At 36.6% G+C, this 19,476-nt stretch overlaps 1 protein-coding gene across 28 annotated transcripts in view; it reads left to right on the top strand.

Annotated features, from left to right (window-relative positions):
- Nucleotides 1-19,476, top strand: part of MYBPC1 (myosin binding protein C1) — a 95,610-nt gene that overhangs the window by 60,489 nt on the left and 15,645 nt on the right. For 21 of the 28 annotated variants that reach the window (XM_087934923.1, XM_087934921.1, XM_087934919.1 and 18 more), the window contains 12 exons: nt 1,242-1,408; nt 3,617-3,779; nt 5,645-5,751; nt 6,876-7,009; nt 9,382-9,541; nt 10,207-10,311; nt 11,122-11,310; nt 12,571-12,705; nt 14,744-14,830; nt 16,936-17,103; nt 17,780-17,868; nt 18,937-19,132. In XM_087934923.1, coding sequence (XP_087791049.1) covers nt 1,242-1,408; nt 3,617-3,779; nt 5,645-5,751; nt 6,876-7,009; nt 9,382-9,541; nt 10,207-10,311; nt 11,122-11,310; nt 12,571-12,705; nt 14,744-14,830; nt 16,936-17,103; nt 17,780-17,868; nt 18,937-19,132 — 1,700 coding nt within the window. The remainder of the gene's footprint in view (nt 1-1,241; nt 1,409-3,616; nt 3,780-5,644; nt 5,752-6,875; nt 7,010-9,381; nt 9,542-10,206; nt 10,312-11,121; nt 11,311-12,570; nt 12,706-14,743; nt 14,831-16,935; nt 17,104-17,779; nt 17,869-18,936; nt 19,133-19,476) is intronic. The other 7 variants (XM_087934928.1, XM_087934937.1, XM_087934939.1 and 4 more) reach the window with 1 other exon arrangement.

The raw sequence follows: 19,476 nt of genomic DNA, 5'->3' as shown, positions 1-19,476 counted from the left end.
ACTGCCTGCGCACCCAAGGTTGCAAGGGGGGTGGAAATTAAGTCACCCCTGAAAAGACGGCCTAGCCATTTTTTCGGGGGTCAAAAAAAAATAAGGCCCGGCTTTATTTTGTGAGAAACACGGTAGAACAAACCCACTAAAATGCCCATTGGAATTATGCAGCAATAAGGAATTTGTATGCTTCTGTACAGGGGTGTCAAACTCATGGCCCATGGGCTGGATACATCATGCTCTGGCCAAGCCCATCCCCAGTTTAGCAAAGGGGGGAGTAATGATACGTCACGTGACATTTCAAGTTTGACATCCATCGTGTAGAATATTTCCCAGGAATGAAGAAGACAGAGCTTACATGGTTCATACCAAATGAAGGCTTCAATTTACATTTATATTATTAGTAATCTAGGCAGCTGGATTACAAATAGATGGACAGCAATAACAGTAGCATTTAGGCTTACATACTATGCTGTAGCACTTTATAGCACACTCTAAGTGGCTTACAATGTAAGTATTATTTGCATATTGCCCTCAGCAATCTGGATCTTCATTTTCCCAACTCAAAAGAATGGAAGAATGAGTCAATCTTAAAGTCTGTCAGGATCAAACTCTAGGCTGTGGGCAGAGTTTGTCTAAATACTACATTCTAACCACTGAACTACCAGGGCTGTTCTGGATATATGGAGTCCCTTCTGATTGCCTATTTGTTTCACAGCTATTGAATAAAACTTGGTTACGGTAAAATTTAATAACAGTGTGGAAATGAAGGTAAAACTCTTGCATTAGATAGGAGATTGGATCTTATGGTCAAAATAATCCTTTCAGCTATACCAGAACTATGGTTTTTCTGAAAGTGAAAACCAAAGATAAATGTCATGCTTATTCTCTGGTTTCTGCAGACGAGATCAAAAAAAGCAAAATGTGCAACATAGGTCAAAACCATGCACCTTTGTATATGCATGCAGCTACAAGCTTGCTTGAATTTAATCATAGTCACAGATGCTGGTGTGCTTTTTGTTAAAAACCAAAACCAAGCTAAACTCTGCAACTTTATACCTGATCCTATATAATCAAGATTTCTCCCTCTCTCTCCTTCATTTGTCTCATAGACCATGCTTTTGTTTTGTATTGTTTTGTTTTGTTTAAAGGATGGCTTTTTTCAATCAAATAAAGATTTTGATACCTTTTTTAAGTAAAAGTGCTTTCAAGTTAATTATACCATTTTGGCTGTTGTTATTGTTCATCAGGTTTAAGAATGGTGTGGAGTTGCCTCTTGATAGTAAATCAAGATATAAAGTTAAAATTGAGGGTAAAAAGCACACTTTGATTATTGAAGAAGCAACAAAAGCGGACAAGGCAACTTACTCAGTCATGACAACTGGAGGACAATCAGCTGGCAAGCTGGACGTTGGTTGTGAGTGAAGATTTTATTTCTAGTTTATTAGCAGGAATCCTTTTTTTAAAAATAACTATAAGCACGTCCTTGTCACCTCACGGATAGGCTTTGACTGCTTTGAAGATAAAGTGGTACCTTTAGTTGATCCAAAATGTGATGGCCTCTCTATTGACATATCAACAGCAGATTAAGTGATCTAACATTTGTACTGCAGGCCAACATTGGTTCAGAGTCCAATTCAACATATTCGTTATCACTTTTAAATTCCTCTATGCTTATCCTCTAGGATAATCTTTCCTGTCTAGGTATGGCCTATCCCATGATTCTGAGGGAGGATACATTAAGGGATTTGAGGATAATCTTTTATATTCTCAAGTGGCTGTCCCTCACCTCCCCCCCCAAAAAAAAATTGGAATCTGATGCCTCCTGAGATAAGGAATACCCCCAATCCATTGGCCTTAAAAAAGTTTAATGACAAGGTGCTATCTAGCAAACTGCCTTATATTTATTTTCATTTTATTTATTGTATTTATTATTTTTACAAATAACTCAAGGCAGTGACCACATCCAACACACCTTTCCCCTCCTACTTTACCCACAACAACAACTCTGTGAGGTGGGTTCAGTGGTGGGATTGAAATTTTTTTACTACCGGTTCTGTGGGTGTGGCTTGGTGGGCGTTTCAGGGGAAGGATACTGTAAAATCTCCAATCAGAGGTGGTATTTGCCGGTTGTCCAAACTACTCAAAATTTCCACTACTGGTCCTCCAGAACTGGTCAGAACCTGCTGAATACCACCTCTGGGTGGGTTGAGCTGAGAGAGAATGATGGCATATGATCACACAATTGGTTTTCATGGCTAAAGTAGGACTCGAACTTTTGGTCTCCCACTTTCTACCTAGTGCCTGAAACACTAGACCAAACAAAAATAATTGTTTATGATTTTGTTTGATTAGAAAACATTTTGAGTCCCATAGATGTTTGAATACATAAATAAATTATGGGTTAGCTATTCAAGACAGCGAAGAATAATTCAAATAACACTTAGAATTGCTTAAAATAACAACCCCACCCACAAGTGTAAGCTGACAGAGCAGATAACCCATTGCATCAAATAAGTGTTATATTGTGAGTCTCGTTTACATAAAAATGATTTTTTATATTTAAAGAATAATACTTCCTCATCTCATATCAGCCTATTAAAAAGTTGGTAAGTTGTAGATGCATATTAGCTAAAAAATTCTGACTGGCAAAGTCCAGGAAGAGAACTTTATCTGGCATTGTTCTCATCCTCATTCTCCCTCCCCTAGGTGAGACAGGTCCAGGAGTGAGCTGCTGAGGGTTTGGGAGAGCCCCAGCTGAGATTCTGTGTAGTTCAAAAAAAAAAAAACCCAAATCCCACTCCTGGCTGGCCCTGCCCACCCCTCCCCTCCCCTCTCCTCCCAGGAGTTCCCTACATAGCCCATTTTGGATGCAGGTAAGTGCAGGGTGCGCGCGGAGGCTCGGGGAGTGTGAAAAACGGGCCTCCCGGAAGTTCAGGAAGGCCAGAAATGGGCCTGTTTCCGGTTTCCAGAGAGCCTCCAGAGCCCGGGGAGGCTGTTTTTGCCCTCCTGGAGGCTCGAGAAAAGCCTCCAGAACCTGGGGAGGGCAAAAATGCCCCCCCCCCCGCCATGGTGTAGGAGACCAACTAAGCCATGCCCACCCAGCAACTGGACAGAGAATGCTTTCCTAAAATTTGCTAAACTCCTGGACAGGCCTCAAACCTCCTGGCCTTTTGGAAAGGTGGAAAAACATGATTCGGCAGCCTTGCCTGGGAAACGCAGCCATGAGGCTCCTTAGCACCCTGAAAGTCCTCCCTCTGCCTTTTAATTAACTTTTAACCACGCTAGTCTGTTTTTAAAGTTTCTGTACCATTTTTAGGTACTAAAATTTTAGTACCCGTCTATGAGAAAGATGGGTGATTTCAAATTTAGATATGTAAATAAATATTAGAATTTCCAAATCTATACAAGTGTCAATGGCACATGCACTCCTTTTTGTGCACATTTACAAGGTTCAAAATTAGGTGGCCAGCAGGGCACCACACACACACACACACACACACACACACACACACACACCAGCCCCATACTCTAGACTTGTAAGTATGTGATCTAGTCTGGTGTCACTGAATAAATATCCCGTAATAAGGCAAAACTAGCAGTCTTTCATTCCTCATTTCTTAAGTGAGGCCACTGAAGATATTGCATCCACTGGAAGATCAGACCATCAGGCTCGGCAAAGAGCTCTCTTTGAAGTGTGAGATTTCTGAAAATGTTGATGGAAAGTGGTACAAAAATGGGCAGCTGCTCCAGCCCAGTGATCGCATCAAAATATATCACAAAGGAAGGTAAGCTTGTAACTTAGACCAGGCAAAATAATGATAGTAAAAGCAAAGGATTTTCTCAAAGACATTTGTGAAATTGAACCAGGGTTTCAGAATAAAAACATTTTGGCCTAACAATTATTCTTCCAAATCATTCCATTTATGCTTCCAATAAAGTTGGCAATAATCTAGTTGTGTGCAAAACTCTGTTCCAGCAACAAAATGTTCTTGAATGACCATAATATTCTGCCTTTCACTTGGTATGTGCCAACCTGGTCATTCTTGGAAGAGTTCCTTGTTTTCTGGGTGGCTGTTCCCCAGATCTGAGAAACTATGATGAGCTGAAAAATGCCTGGAACCATTTCAGAATAATCAGAACCAGAACATGTTGAACAAGCTCCAAAACAGGTGAAAGAAAATCAGAAGATTCCAGGGAGCATTAGAAAGCTCTGTTGCCATAATAGAAAATTTTGCAGCTCCGTAGATAAATATATGAAGTTCAGATATTCATTCTTGTAAATATCTCATTAGTTCATTATACTTGAGAAGTCTTTTTTTTTAATTAATCCTAAAAACTGTACTTCGATGTACATACCTCCAGGTATGTGCAATTTTCTTTGCAATTTTGCTTACTGCAGCCATGTTTTGCAAACAATTGCCAATATTAGCACTTTTGTATATTGGTTTATGAATATATATACTTGTACAGTACTTTTTTTTCACCTTGAGATTGTTTTAATGAAGAAGAGGTGATTAAAATAGTTTTAAATTATGGTTGAATAATCTCAAAATCTGCACAACTGTAAGAAAGTTAATTCATGTATTGGTCCAACATTCAATTAAAATATGAACTAAATTAATTTCTTCCCCCATCTTTAACTCCAGTGCATTTATTTTCAAAAGCTGCAGTAATAATGATAAACAGATACAAAGACAAATTTACATGGGAATTTATACTATTAAACTCACCAAGCTTTATTTCTAATTAAACCTACCTAGGATTGCATTATTAAACTCTTCACCAGCATCCTTTTTCTGCAAAATGTTATATAGCTCCCTCTTGAACTCAAGGTTCAATTTTCAAATAAAGTTTCTATGCAGATTTTTTCAATACCTCATGTGTGCAGGTAGTCCTCAACTTACAGCCACAATTGAACCCAACATTTCTGTTGTTAAGTGAAACATTTGTTAAGTGGGTTTTTTCCCCATTTTGCAACTTTTCTTGCCACAGTTGTTAAATGAATCAATGCAGTTGATAAGTTAGTAACCCAGTTGTTAAATGAACCTGTCTTCCCCATTGACTGTGATCTTGACAAGGTTGCAAAAGGTGCTCACATGACCCAGGGACACTACAACCGTCATGAATACAATCCAGTTGCCAAGTGTCTGAATTTTGATCACAATTTTGATGTAACTTTGAACAGTCACTAAATGAACAGTTGTAAGTCAAGAACTACCTGTATACATTTCAAGCTCATTTTTTTCTCATTTGGAGCTTATCTATTATTGCAATTTGCACACAAAAGAAATGCTTGATATGCTGAATTTGCCAAAGTTCCAAAAGCTTTTGAAAAGCTGAGTTTTTCAAGTTGCCTTACCTTTTCACAACAATACAAGCTATTATAGGTTTTACACAAACTAATAACAGGCTGGTGTGAAGGTATAATAGAAGAAACACAATTGTGTAAATGCTGGTGCAATGCAGTCTCCTCTATTATTTTTTTCTAGATTAATAACCAAGCTCAGAGGATTTTTCCAGTTTAGCTGTCCTTTTGCATTTACCCTCACCCAGTTTCTCCAAAATTGGGCCCTCTGCCCCATGTACTTATCTGGCCATGCAGGAATCAGAATATTTATTTTGGTTTCCTATCTTGATTTTTTTTTTATAGAATCCATCGGTTAATTATTAATAACTCACTTGTGGAGGATGATGGCGAATACATGTTTGTTCCAGATGCCTACAATATCAACATCCCTTGTAAAGTTCATATTATAGGTAACTCCTATGTTTCTCTCTTTTTTGGTTCTGTCATGTATTTATATAATAAGACAAGTGCACAGGGATGGAGTAGAAAATGAATAGAATGGAAAGGAAAGGAATAGAATGGAGAGTGGATATGAGGGTGCAGTGGAGTAGAGTGGAATGGAATGGAATGGAATGGAGTACAAAATGAATGGAATGGAGTGGAGTGGAGTGAATGGAGAATGGAAAGTGGAGATGAGGATGAAGTGGAGTGGAGTGGAGTAAAATGGAGTAGAAAATGAATGGAATGGAATGGGAGTCCTGATTATAGCACACTAAAGTACTAAAAATATTGATGCTTTTTATTACTGCATCTGAACAAATTAGTTTGCTAATAAATATCTGAAACAATACATAGGAAGAACTGATTTAAAAATAATAAGGAATATATTAAATGTTTTTAAACTTACATGTAGAAATTGTTTCTCTGCTATCCTCTATATTGTATGAGCATTTTTCCAGGGATATTTTTGAACCAGAGACTAGGACACAATTACTGTATGTCAAAGCATAAATTAGTTTATTGGCAGTGCTGGAGATAACACAAAAAGTGTAGGATTATATGCAAATCGGGGTGTATACATAATTAGAAATAGCAACATGATGTGACTATAGTACATCATGTATCTAATGAAGACAATGTTGGGGTTAGGGTGTAACTATGAGATAACAGAGCAGAACTGTAAAAGACAATGGGGGTTGAGAGAACAAAAAAAGCTGCAATTCATATACATAATTTCTTTTTGAGGAGTTATTGTTACAAGGTTAATCAAAATGTTCCTACTTCTCAGAGTCTGTTTGCTCTCTGGTAATATTTCATTGCTCACCTTCTAAATGTTTTTTGGCTGAGCTGACAATTCAGTTACCCTGGGAAAATGGTTTTGGGCAGAGGGTGACTGCTAAATTTGATACTATATAGCTGAGCTAGTTTAGGTTTTTCTAGGAAGGTTAGTTTAACTCCCAAAACTCTTCTTCAGAATATTATATTAACTCTGCCTTTGTATGTATGAAGATGTTTCTCCATTCTGAGATGGAAATGTCTCTTGTATCACACGTTCAGATTTTAAGATGTTTTCCTAAGTACCTTGGTTTTACAGATCCTCCTAAGATTCACCTTGATGGCCTTGGTGATAATAACACAGTAACAGTTGTCGCAGGAACAAAATTACGTCTTGAAATTCCTGTTTCTGGGGAGCCTCCACCAAAGGTTATGTGGAGCAAGGGAGAGAAGGTAAAATTGTAATTTAAACAAATACATCTTAAGTCCAATCTTTTAAACAAGTTGTAATAAAATAAGCAATGGCATGAAAGGGGTGGCATAGTGGTTAGAATGCAGTACTGCAGGCTAATTCTGCTGACTGCCGATTACCAAGAGTTTGGCAGATCGATTTCTACCAGCTCAAGCCTTCTTCTATCCTTCCGAGGTCAGTAAAAGGAGAAGCCAGATTGTTGGGGGCAATATGCTGACTCTGTAAACTGCTTAGAGGGGGCTGTAAAGCACTGTGAAGTGGTATATAATTCTAAGTGCTATTGTTATTGCTGAAGTACTCAGAATCCCTTTTACCAATAAGTACTATGCATCTGAACTAAGCTTAGGAGAGGTTATAAGGTGCTGAAGTTGCAATCACATCTAATAATCTACTTTCAGATAATTAGGTATATTAGTAACCATTCATAAAGTATCACAGGCATCCAAAAAAGATAGAAGGGATAATTGGTATCTTTGGGAGATGACAAACAGGTAGTCCTCAACTTACAACCAATTGGTTAGTGACCTGAAGTTACAATGGACCTCCCAATTGGTACTTATGATCTGGTTCTGAAGTTCTGATGGCCACACACATCTCCACAACATGTGACTACTTGTTGGGTGCTTGGCAAGCAGCCTGTATTTATCGCCGTTTCCAGTGCCCGTGATCACATCATCACATTTTACAATGTTTTTACTTCAGCCAAAATTGGCCCATAACAAACAATTGGTTTGCTTAACAATCATTGCAAAAAGGTCATAAAATCAGAGAAGTCCCACAGTGAATTGCTTTACAACTATGATGGGCAGCTCCACTAGGATCATTAAGTCGAGGACAACCAGTAAAATTAGGAAAACATTAGGAATAGATCAACATTCTTTAATTTTTTTTTCTGTGAATTTAAGTCACCTACAAAAGCAATAGTAAAAAAAAGCCAAGTTGGCCGCTGTGATGGTGTGATCAAAAATCCAGGCTTCGCATCTCTTTTTTATGAGTGATTGTGGGAAGCCCCCACCCACCCCCTGCTCCTAGAGAAGGAAATGTTTTTGGGAATATTAAGAGGCAGAATATTATATTTCCCCAAAGGAGAAATGGATAAACATACTCTTAAAGGCAGAATCCCAAAAACAGTTCAAACTTCAAAGTCACAGAAACCTATAAAGATCCACCCACTCGTTCAACCAATTTTCCAGCTGTCCCAGAACTGCATGCTATTGTTCTGATTCCAATTAACAGAATCCTTCTTTCCAATCTGCCTCCATTTTATGTCCAGCGCCTTTCTCTCAGCTTGGAAATGGACCAGATTTTTTTCTTCCAACATGGTGGATAAAAAATAGACAAAGCTTCAATCATACCATCCTCACTGGCATACTGTTGTTGTTGTTTTTACCATACCCAGCAGATAAGACTGCCTACTATCCCTCTTAGTTGCTAGACCATTGTTTCCTAACTGTTTTGAAAACACTCATAAGAATATGTAGGTAGTCCTCAGTTAGGAACTGCCTCATTTAGCAACTCTTTACAGTTATAACCATGATGCAAAAGTAATCTTGCAACCAATCCTGGCATTTACAACCTTGACAAGTCTGTAAAGCCAAGTAACGCTGAAGTCAGATCCTAAGCACAGTTGCAGTTTCACTTATTGATCACTTCTTTTAATGACTGAATTGCTAGTCCCATTGTGGTCACTGAATGAGGACTACCTGTACAAGTGAGAAATATTGCTAGACATTAGCATGCAGCATCAATGCTTCCTTAATGCATGAGTGGGGAGATAAATTTTAAGGATGCAAATATTTTTCCAAGGGGATTCAATAATATCTGTGACTGGGCCTTGAGCACAGTGGAATATGTCTTGCAAAATAACCATTTATCAAAAAATAAACTGGGAAGATTGCTGCTCCCCCAAGTTTTCCTTTATTAGCTCAAGTGATTTCCCCCACACATACACACTTTCCCAATAAATAGATATGCTTCCAAATCAAGACAAAGTGGCAATCATGTACTTTTAATTGTGCTAAGAAAGTCTTGAGGGCACATGTTAAGCTGCAGCCAGTCTTTAAACATAAAGATGACTTGGTGGCATGGCGCTTTGCTTTATGGCTTGCCAACCTCTCATTCTGATTTTAAAAATTAAAAAAAACAAAAACCATTGTTAAAGTAAGCGCAAACCCTGAGGTATCAAGAATGAGTCCATGGGATATCTGACAAATTCCTTACTACATTTGTGCAGCTTCCATATGATTTATCCTAATTCAATTCTGATTGTCGATCCTCTGGTGATTTCTAACCGCCACCACCTTTAAACTATTTTTCTCCCCCTACCCCCTACCTTTTGCAAAATGATTGACAGTGGATCATGGATTCTGCATCCAGAATACGGGGAGAGAATTATCCAGACAGTAGTTGTTTGGTGATTGATTCAGCTGAAAAAGATGACTCAGGTCCTTACAGAATCATGCTGAAGAATGAAGCTGGAGAAGACTCCGCCGTCATCAATATAAAAGTAGTTGGTATGTCAATGCTATGCATGGCTTTTATACTGAAGTAGCACCAATGCTCTTCCTATTTCAGCCTTTTCCAAGCTGATGCCCTCCATAAGTGTTGTGACTGCAAACTCCTATAAGTCCCAACCAGCATGAAAATTGACCTAATGACTTAGAATTCTGCAAAAGAGTATATTTTCAATCATTTTAAATGGTGTGGCTTTAGCTTTTCAATAGCTGTGAGTTAAAATAGGACTCTAAGTGATTTTTCCCCAAATGAATTTCTTTCTAATTCAGTAGAGATTTCATCCTGGAAACCTCAGCAATTTTAAGTTGTTGGACTTTAACTCCCAGAATTTCTGGCTGGAGAATTCTGGGAGTTGAAATCCATACATTTTTAAGTTGCTGAGTTGAAAAACACTGATTTCGATTATAACATTTGTAACATTTCATTAAACATTATCTGTTTAATGAAAACTTGATGTGAAATCCCAACTAAATATGTCTTCAATCCAATCTATTGAAACCAATAGGATTTAGCTTATTTGTGGTTAATTCCATAATGTAAGTGACTTTGGATTTTTTTAAAGTGAGTCTGGATATTTGCTCCAATATAGCTATAAGTAATGTTATCTGAGATGAACAAAAATATTTGCTTTTCCAATAAAACTTAAAACTTCTAATTGCAACAGATATTCCTGATGCCCCAGAGGCACCCAATGTGACTGAGATAGGAGAAGACTGGTGTATTATGACCTGGGAACCTCCAGCCTATGATGGCGGATCTCCTCTCTTAGGTGTGTGGACCCACTCATTGAAACTGGTATTTTAATGATTTTGTAGAATTATTTGGTGGTTCTTTGAAATAGAAGTATACAATATTCATAAGTAGAAGGGTTTCAACTGAGAGTTTTTGCTCAAGGAAATGTGTAAGTTGTTGTTGTTGTTGTTGTTATTATTATTATTATTATTATTATTATTATTATTATTATTATTATTATTATTATTATTATTATTTAAATGGCATGGAGGTGACAAAGTGAAATAGGTCTTTTGAAAGCACTAAACTTCTGGTCTGATGGACTCTTATTAGATCAGAGGTGTCAAACTCGATTTCATTGAGGGCTGCATTAGGGTTGTATTTGACCTCAAGGAGCTGAAGGGATGTAGCCAGGGTGGGCATGGCCAGCTCCATGTCACTCGTGTCGGGGGCACCTGTGGTAGAGTGCCTTATCAATGAAAACAGGCTCCTGAGCTCCATTTCCAGCTGCAACAGCCTCCTGCAACCCTTTGCCAGTGGAGATGGAGCTCGGAAAGACTGTGTACAGACCTCACAAGTTCCGTTTCTAGCCTCCTGCACCAGTCCTGTGGCCCTCCCGAGCTCCATTTTCACAGGCAGAGGCACTGCACCAGTCCTGTGGCACTCCCTCGCTGTTTCCAGGGAAGCCAGCTCCACATGCCACATCTAATCACCCCCAGATCTGGCCCCCAGGCCTTGAGTTTGACACCCCTGGATTAAATCCTGAAATAGGTCAGTTGCATTTGTTCTTTTTAGAAATTCTGAGCCCACAACTAATAGTTTTATGTTTATGCATATGTTTATTTAGGATACTATATTGAAAGGAAAAAGAAGCAAAGCTCCAGATGGATGAGATTAAATTTTGATCTTATTAAAGAAACAACTTTTGAGCCCAAAAAGATGATTGAGGGAGTTGCCTATGAAGTGCGTGTGTTCGCAGTCAATGCCATTGGGACCTCCAAACCAAGCATGCCATCAAAACCTTTTGTGCCTCTAGGTAAGTAAATCATATCTATGTATTTAATCATTCAAAACTTTTATTGAATGGTTTTATTTGCAATACAGTACTGTAGCAGCCTGGAAATTAATTAAAAATAAAGGAGATAATCATTGTCATAAAATCCAGGAAGAAAGATAGTTAATTTCATTCCATTTCAGAGAAAACTTTAGAGTTCTGTAGAAATAGGAAGCAGGAAAACAAATTAATCTTTCTCACTTGATGTTGCAGTCCTGATGCTTTCTTTTGTTTTGGTCTGGTCTGACATACTGGAATACCATCAGAAAGAAATACCTTCACCAATAAAGTTGGTGAAGTTGACCAATGGTAAACATTATTATTATTGATGATTCAATATTGGCTGCAGCTTCATTTTTAATTAACACATATTTTTCATCAGAAGATATTACAGAGCTGTGTAGGGTCATATGTTCGCTGTTTCTCAACCTCAGAAGTGTTATGATGCATGGACTTCATTTCCCAGACTTGCTGGCTGAGAGAAAATTCTGGGACTTGAAGCCCACACATCTTAAAGTCACCATGGTTTAAAAACAGTGGTCTAGACTCCTGCATCCTTCTCAATAGCACCCGATTTACCATTCCTAAGGTTAATAGTTGTTCTTTTGCTAACTTTTGTCTATATTCTTCATTTTATTTTAACAGCCATCCCCATTCTAATCCTTATTCCACTGACACTGCCATTTCATTCCTCTTCTCTGTGTTTTGATGATTTTAAGATGGTATTTCTTTTGAGAGATCAGATTTTTCAATTGTTTGTGTTAAGGACTGCAGAGGATGAGCTCAATGGTTCTAAATATCACCTAATGAAAACAAGAGAATTGTACAGATAAGAAGCTGGTATTATCATCTGTATTTTCCAAATGCAAAAAAATTATTAAGATTAATAATGCGACACTGAAAGTCTTTCACATGCTTGTTAAATGGGTTTAGTCCCCTTTTACGACTTTTCTTGCAATGGTTGTTAAGTGAATCATTGCAGTTGATAAGTTAGTAACCTGGTTGTTAAATAAACCTGGCTTTTGACAAAGTCACAAAAGGTGATCACATGACCCAAGGGCAGTGCTACCATCATTAATATAATCCAGTTGCCAAGTGTCTGAATTTTAATCACATGACCTTGGGGATGCTGTAAAATTCTTTGCTAACTAATATAATGAGCATGAAAATTGTTTAGTGACCTACAAGAGATTGTGTATATTTTGTTAGGCTAGTGTCAATACTCTCTTTTGTTGTTTTTAGCTGTCACAAGTCCTCCTACTTGTCTGGCAGTTGACTCTGTCACTGATACTACAGTTACCATGAAGTGGCGACCACCAGATCAGATTGGAGCTGCAGGTTTAGATGGTTATGTCATAGAGTATTGCTTTGAAGGAAGTAAGTCCTAATCATATTTCATGCAAAAGATAAAATATACCCATTTTTTTCTATTGAGCAACAGCTTTGATTTTACTTATACCTGTAGGTCAAAGTATGTAAAATATAAAGCTTCTCCAAAGTGAACAAAAAAAGTCCATTTCAAATTTGTGTTGAATTCCCCACAGAAGTTCTTAAGTAACTAGTAAGCTGTGTATTGTTCTGTTCTATACAGCTTCTCAACTGTTGAATCAGTGAAAACATCTGGCTGTGGATGATTTGTGCCACTGATTATACTAAAGATAACCATGTTGGATTTTTATGAATGTCAACATACATTGCTATTTCTATTTTAGTAAGCTAAGTGGGTACATCAAGAAACAAAAGAGCTTGAACACTGAGGACATATCTCAAATGTAGATTGTATCTGCCATTTTGACATGACCCACCTTGAATTAAATACAATAGTGATATATTTTACAAACAAATTTGGTATACAGTCTATATATTCTATACTTTTGCACATTGGTATAGAAATTATACATGCTACATTTATACTGCCTGTGTATATGTATGCATGCAAATACACAGACACAAAAATTATGTTACTCATGTATATATTGTAATGTTTTAGAACAGAACAATCTAGAAGGTTAAATAATACTTTTTGCTTACTTTGCTATATCTCTTGTTATGCATTGTTTCTTTTGTATGTCTTTTTTAGTATCTGGATTTCTGTATTCTTCATTTTCTTTCCTGCAGTACTTTTTCTTTCCACTAATGTCTCTATAAAACTTAATCTCTTACCTGGATCTTCAGCAATCTTTTTCTTTAACTGTCAATCTTTCAACTCCATTTCTTCAGTTCTACCTTTTCTTGCTTATACTTATTTATTCTATCAACCAATCTCTCCTTTCTCTGCTTCTCTCTCTTGCTTGCCTGTTCCCCTCAAATGGGGTATTAGTAGAACTACTTTAATCAAAGGCAAAATTTATTTTTAAAAAATCTTTTCAAATATACAAAACCAACCATAGAAACATGGACAAACGTCATGACAGTTTAAAAGTTAATAAAATATACTCTTTCATTGGAAACAGTACTATAACAGTACTATATTCTAAATAGACCTATGTAAATAAATAGCTTCAAAGGATCAGACAACAGTATTTACATTACAAGAATAGAATGAAAGGTTTTTAAGAACTGAAAATAAAAGGAGCAAACTTACTCTTTTCTCCTGTTTTGTGGGGTTTTGTCACAGATTAACAACAATGAAAAATAGATGGAGTAAAAATAAACTTATTTTTGTAAATTTAGAGTTAGATGTTACTCAGAAGTGTTCTTCAGCTAGTGAACAACATTATCATTATGAGATCCCCATATTTGTCTTCCATTTATTTTTGAAATGTATTTATATGATACTTCCTCTAAACCTATCACTCGGTGGAAAAACTGGCACACAATCATCTGATTCAATCCAAAAATCAGGATAGGGTAAAATATTGTTTTCTTATATGCTACAAGGAATCACTAACAGAAGCATGGATTCTGTTGAGATCAATGTACCAACTCTGTGGTTGACAGATTCATGATATGCCCCAGAGCTAATTGTCCAGATCCTGAATATGATGTTTCAAGGCACACCTATCCTCCATACATTCAGTGCAAAGTACAGGATGCAAAAGCCAGAGAGCTGCAGATACCAACTATCCAGCAAGGAGTATTGGCAGACCCGAAGTTTCTGATAACCAACGGATTTCAACGATAGACATGCCAGTAGTCTTGCCAACCATCTTAAACCTGTATATCCCTCCACGTATATCTTTCTTCTTCTTTCAGTTTCCTCTTGCTTATCCTGGAACATGCTTTAATTTTCTCTTCCTCTTAAATCTCTTTTTCTGAATGGATGCCTCTTGCTTATCTCTTTTTTTTTTCACATTTCTCAATTGTCTTGGTTTCTGATTCTGATTCTGATTCTGTGGATGCTCGGCTATACCAGTCCAAAAGGCACTTCTGCCTATGACTGTAAATCCCCACCTGTGCTTTCCAAATCATTTAGGTTCCTCTGACTCTGGTTCAGAGCAAAATATTAGTGAGGACACAGCCGGGGGCCCAGGGCAGACGGAAGAGAAGACATCCAAACCCTGTGAGTGTTCAGCATCAAGCTTTTTCTTCCCTTCTTTCTCGCCTCTTTTCATTGTACCATTTTCCTTTGATCAGTGGTTGGAGCTGAAACACTGGGGGGTGAAAAGACAGGCAATGTTTTATCCTAAAGGAGTTGTTGGTGCCCCACATAAATGCATACTTGGTTTTACTGTTTTGTCAACTCTGTGATCATCACAAGTTCCTCTTCACGGTGCAATATGTGTGTACTTACTAATAGAACACTAACTATATTATGCTTGTCTGAAAATGGATGTCTCTGAGTTAATAATAAAAATGAATCCCAAATAAGGTCTACCAACGGAAATATGTAATGCTGACTTTCTGGAGGCAAGTCATAATCCGGAGGGTAATGTATGCAATATATTTAAACATTCTTACTGAAAGAGCAATAGAGATCGATGGATAGGCAGATAGATTCCAATAAAATCAATGGAATTTGGAAAACCTGGGAAATAGTCAAGGAGCTGAATTTCTATTTTAATATACACAACTGTTTTTTCAGCTCACACCTGTATAGTATCTCTATGAGATGCATCAGTATTATGGTTGGTCACATTGCCAGCCAGATATTTAGACTGGATCTGGAATTTTTATCCATCTATTGAGTCCTTCCCAAGGTTGTTTGCTATTATTATTTTGTAAGTAGAAAAGAAAAAGTAAGAAAGTTGAAATAGAATTTGAATGTGTCAGAACTTCTCCAGAAATTGGCTGGCAAATTCTTAAAAATTGAGGTCCACACATCTGAGAAATCCTGGTGCAGAGGTTCAGACCCAATAGCCCAGGTACAAAAGCACAAAAGGTTTCTTATAGCATGAGCCTTTTTTCTGCACGAAGATATTATTTAAACAGCATTGAATGCTACTTCTTTTTTATTTTACCATAGAATGTACCTTTGGTATCAAAAGAACATTTTAAATAACATTGCTAATTAAGGCCTTTGAAAATGTTTTTGTCTGTATAAGAGATGTATGTTGTCCTTATATTTCTGTTGTCCATGTCAGTAAAATTGGTTGTCTGTATTAAGATAAAAGCCATAGTTGGATGGTAATAAAAAATAATAATTACAGAGAAAAATTAAAATCATATTGTAATAATAGAATAAGAGATTTATACTTATATTTGCTAAAAAGAAAATATTTCTTATAGTTTCTTCTTTAGTTTTTCTTTCTTTTTTCGTTCTTTGTTCTAAATATTAGTTTCTGTTAGCTTTTATATTTCATTTTTTTTAAATAAAGTTATCATAAAATCACAGTTTGCATCACATAAAAATAAGCTGTTTATGCATTGTTCAGATAAATTAATTCAGTTTTCATGCAGTCTTCTAAACTTAATACTGCTGATAATAGCAAAATAACATTTGAAAATTGGGGAATATTTACTTGCTGGAAGTTTCCCAAGATACATACTGGAGCATTTTCTGCAGGGGTTACATTAACACACAACATATTTACACTAGGATTAAATTAGATTACTCTGCTTGCTCAGAGTACTCAAAGATTTTCAGGATATTTTGGAGTTTTGGCATTTTGTTGAAAGAAAATATTGTCAAAACAGGGGCAGGGGGAGGCATAGATTGTTGACCAATCAGCAAAGCTTTCTTTCTGAATATAGAAAACTATGATACAGAGTGAAAATATATTGATATGAAAAGCTCTTCTTTTTTAAAAAAAATCAGGAAATCATTAAGATCCAGAATTTGGATAGATTCCACGTGGAAATGCATTTTTCCAACTGTCAATTATCATGTTGCTTGCATATTAACATTTATCTTAAAAAGAGAGCATCATAATATTGACGGGCTGGCCTTCAGGATTAAAATTCTTATGTCTTGACTGTCTGTCTGTCTGTGCCTGTCTGTCTCTTATTGAATCTTCTTTGCAGGCTAGTTACGTTTGTTTCTTCTAGTTGCACCATAATAGGAGCTAATGACTTGACCAGAAATGTGCAAAATTCCATAACATATCCAGTATAGACTTTAAAAGCAATTTTTTTTAAAAAATATTGAACTGTATATTATCTGTCTTTCTATATAATTCTGAATGTTTTTCTTTCTCCTTGTCTTTTTCTGTTTTTATTCCACTTTAGCGGAACAATGGATTGTGGCCAATAAAGATCTAACAGATAAAACAAAATTCACCATCACTGATCTTCCAACTGGATCAAAAATCTTTGTCCGAGTAAAAGCAGTAAATGCTGCAGGCCCCAGTGAGCCCCGGATGCATCCACAACCTATATTAGTTAAAGAAGTTATAGGTGAGGCTAATTATTCATTTGTAACTCATAAGCATTGATAAAAGTTATTTTTCCTTGCCTAATAGCTGTATCATCTTTGTTTAGCTGTTGCTTTGATTTCCAATTTAAAAAAAAATCCATACATAGTGAGGGGCAAATTACATGGGTAATTTGTTAGCTAACATAGTTACTTTGTATTTTAATCTGATTTATTTTCTCTTTTTTAAAAATGATGTTCGGATTTATTAGTTTTTAACATTCCTAAACTGATAAACAAGCTGGAGACTAGCTCCAGGTAAGAAAAAGTTTGTTAATATAAATTGGGCTCTGGCTTATCTATTTTGTGAGCTCTAATCAGCCTTTCTCCTTACAATTTATGCCCCTTCAGATGTCAGACCTCATTTTAATAAACATGCATGCTATTATCCTGTCCAATCAACTTTCCTCTTTCAGATTTCTTTGTTATGTTGACTATAAAAGGGGATGTAAGCTAAAGATCAGGGTTCCCTCTTTTAATGAGAGGAACCCCTTTTGTCTGAATATTCTGATAAATTGTAATAAAATGATCTTCCTGTCTTGGTTTGTCTCATTGGAAAATATGCATGCCAAGGCACAAGCTTGAAAAGCCATATTTGGACTTCAATTGGCACATTTTGATCTTATGAATTAAGAAACAAATTTCTTTCTTTAAATTAAGAACCTCCGAAGATTCGTCTGCCGAGACACTTAAAGCAAACTTATATCCGAAGGGTTGGAGAAGCTGTGAATCTTGTTATTCCTTTCCATGTAAGGAATGCATGAGTGTTTGTGTGTCTATATGCATAGAGGTCTACATCTAATATTAGGTGCTGGGTATGTAACTAATATAGTTGCACTGATCACTTCCACATTTGAAGAAATTTCAATATTTGCTAAATGTCAGCAAATGTTTAAAAAGATCCTTGTGTTCAAAATATGGGAATTATAATACTGATCAATTTATTTGCAATACATTTACAAATATATTCAACTGTAATCAGAGTAACTTTAAACGCCTTTAATTGTCACTAGATGTCATAGAATACTCCAACTCTATACATGAAAGAAAGGCCCATTTTTAAAATATTCATTAATTCTAGTAATCTCATTACCTTACCTCAGTAAAGGTAAATTTGACAACATCGCTGATTTATTCTTATTTACCAAAATTAGGAATTGCCCATCTCACTCTCAGAGTGGGTGGCATACAGTTAAAAGCATAACAATCATGTAAGAATGCAGTATATTAGAAGAAGGAGCCAGGTAGAAACAAAATTAAAAATAAATTGAAAGTATGTAAAAGTTAAAGTTAAAAATAAGTAGAAACAAAATTAAAATAAGTTAAAAGTCAGGAAGGAGCTTTACGCTCCAGTCACTCCCAGGGTTGTGTGCTGCTCTGGGAGCCCCATGCAAAATTTGGAACAAGCTCTTATTGAAAGGCTAGCAGAGTGGGGACCCACTCCCCTTCTGGGAGAGGATATTCCACAGGGCAGAAGAAATGGTAGGGAAGGCCGTCTTCCTGGATCCTCCAGTTGTGCTGGCAGGAAAATTCTGGGTACTGAAGTCTAGACAACTTAAAGTGGCCAAGGTTGAGAAACTCTATAACAGCGACAAAAAATGAAGGGAACCAGTTTAGAAAAGACTGATAGCTAAACATATTCCACCTGCTTAATGTCAAGCCTGAAATTAACATATGTGTAGTTTCAATCAGCAACTCACTGATTTTAATTTGCAGTTCTTTGCTATTCAAACATATTTAAAGAATATCTTTAAAAGGAAATAATAATCAAGGTGTATATCTCAATGGCTACATATCTGGGGGGTTTCCTTCCACAGGGAAGGCCAAGACCAAAAGTATCTTGGAAGAAAAATGGTACCCATGTAGACAAGAACCAAATTAATATCCGCAACAGTGAAAATGATTCTATCATCTTTATCCGAAAAGCAGAGAGGAGCCATTCTGGGAAATATGACATGAAGGTCAAAGTAGATAACCTCGTGGACAAAGCCACAATAGAGATTCAAATAGTTGGTATGTATTGAAATTCTACCTGAGTAGAATATGGCCTGTTAGCTCTAATACCTTTTGGCCTTACAATAACATAAATTTTATATAGGGAGCAGGATAAAAAGAATAAGAAATTGTGGAGGGCTGGATTACGTCCATTGTCTGGAGTCTTCCATGCCTCTTCAAAAATTTAAGAGCTTGAAATAAGCTACATTATGATCCTTATTATATCTATGGCCCCTACAAACCAGAGTTAAGACCAGAGCTACATTTCATCTGGATGTGAAAGGCCTACAATCTAACAGTTACAACACAGTCTTGCCTGTAACAAGGGGAGAAGCCAAAGATGTCTTCAGAGGGCACAGAAG

This window comes from Pseudonaja textilis, chromosome 5 (assembly GCF_049901715.1).
Source record: "Pseudonaja textilis isolate UNSWEBS1 chromosome 5, rPseTex1.2, whole genome shotgun sequence".
NCBI classification, from domain to species: domain Eukaryota; kingdom Metazoa; phylum Chordata; class Lepidosauria; order Squamata; family Elapidae; genus Pseudonaja; species Pseudonaja textilis.
This window is presented reverse-complemented; position numbering and strand designations above follow the sequence as displayed.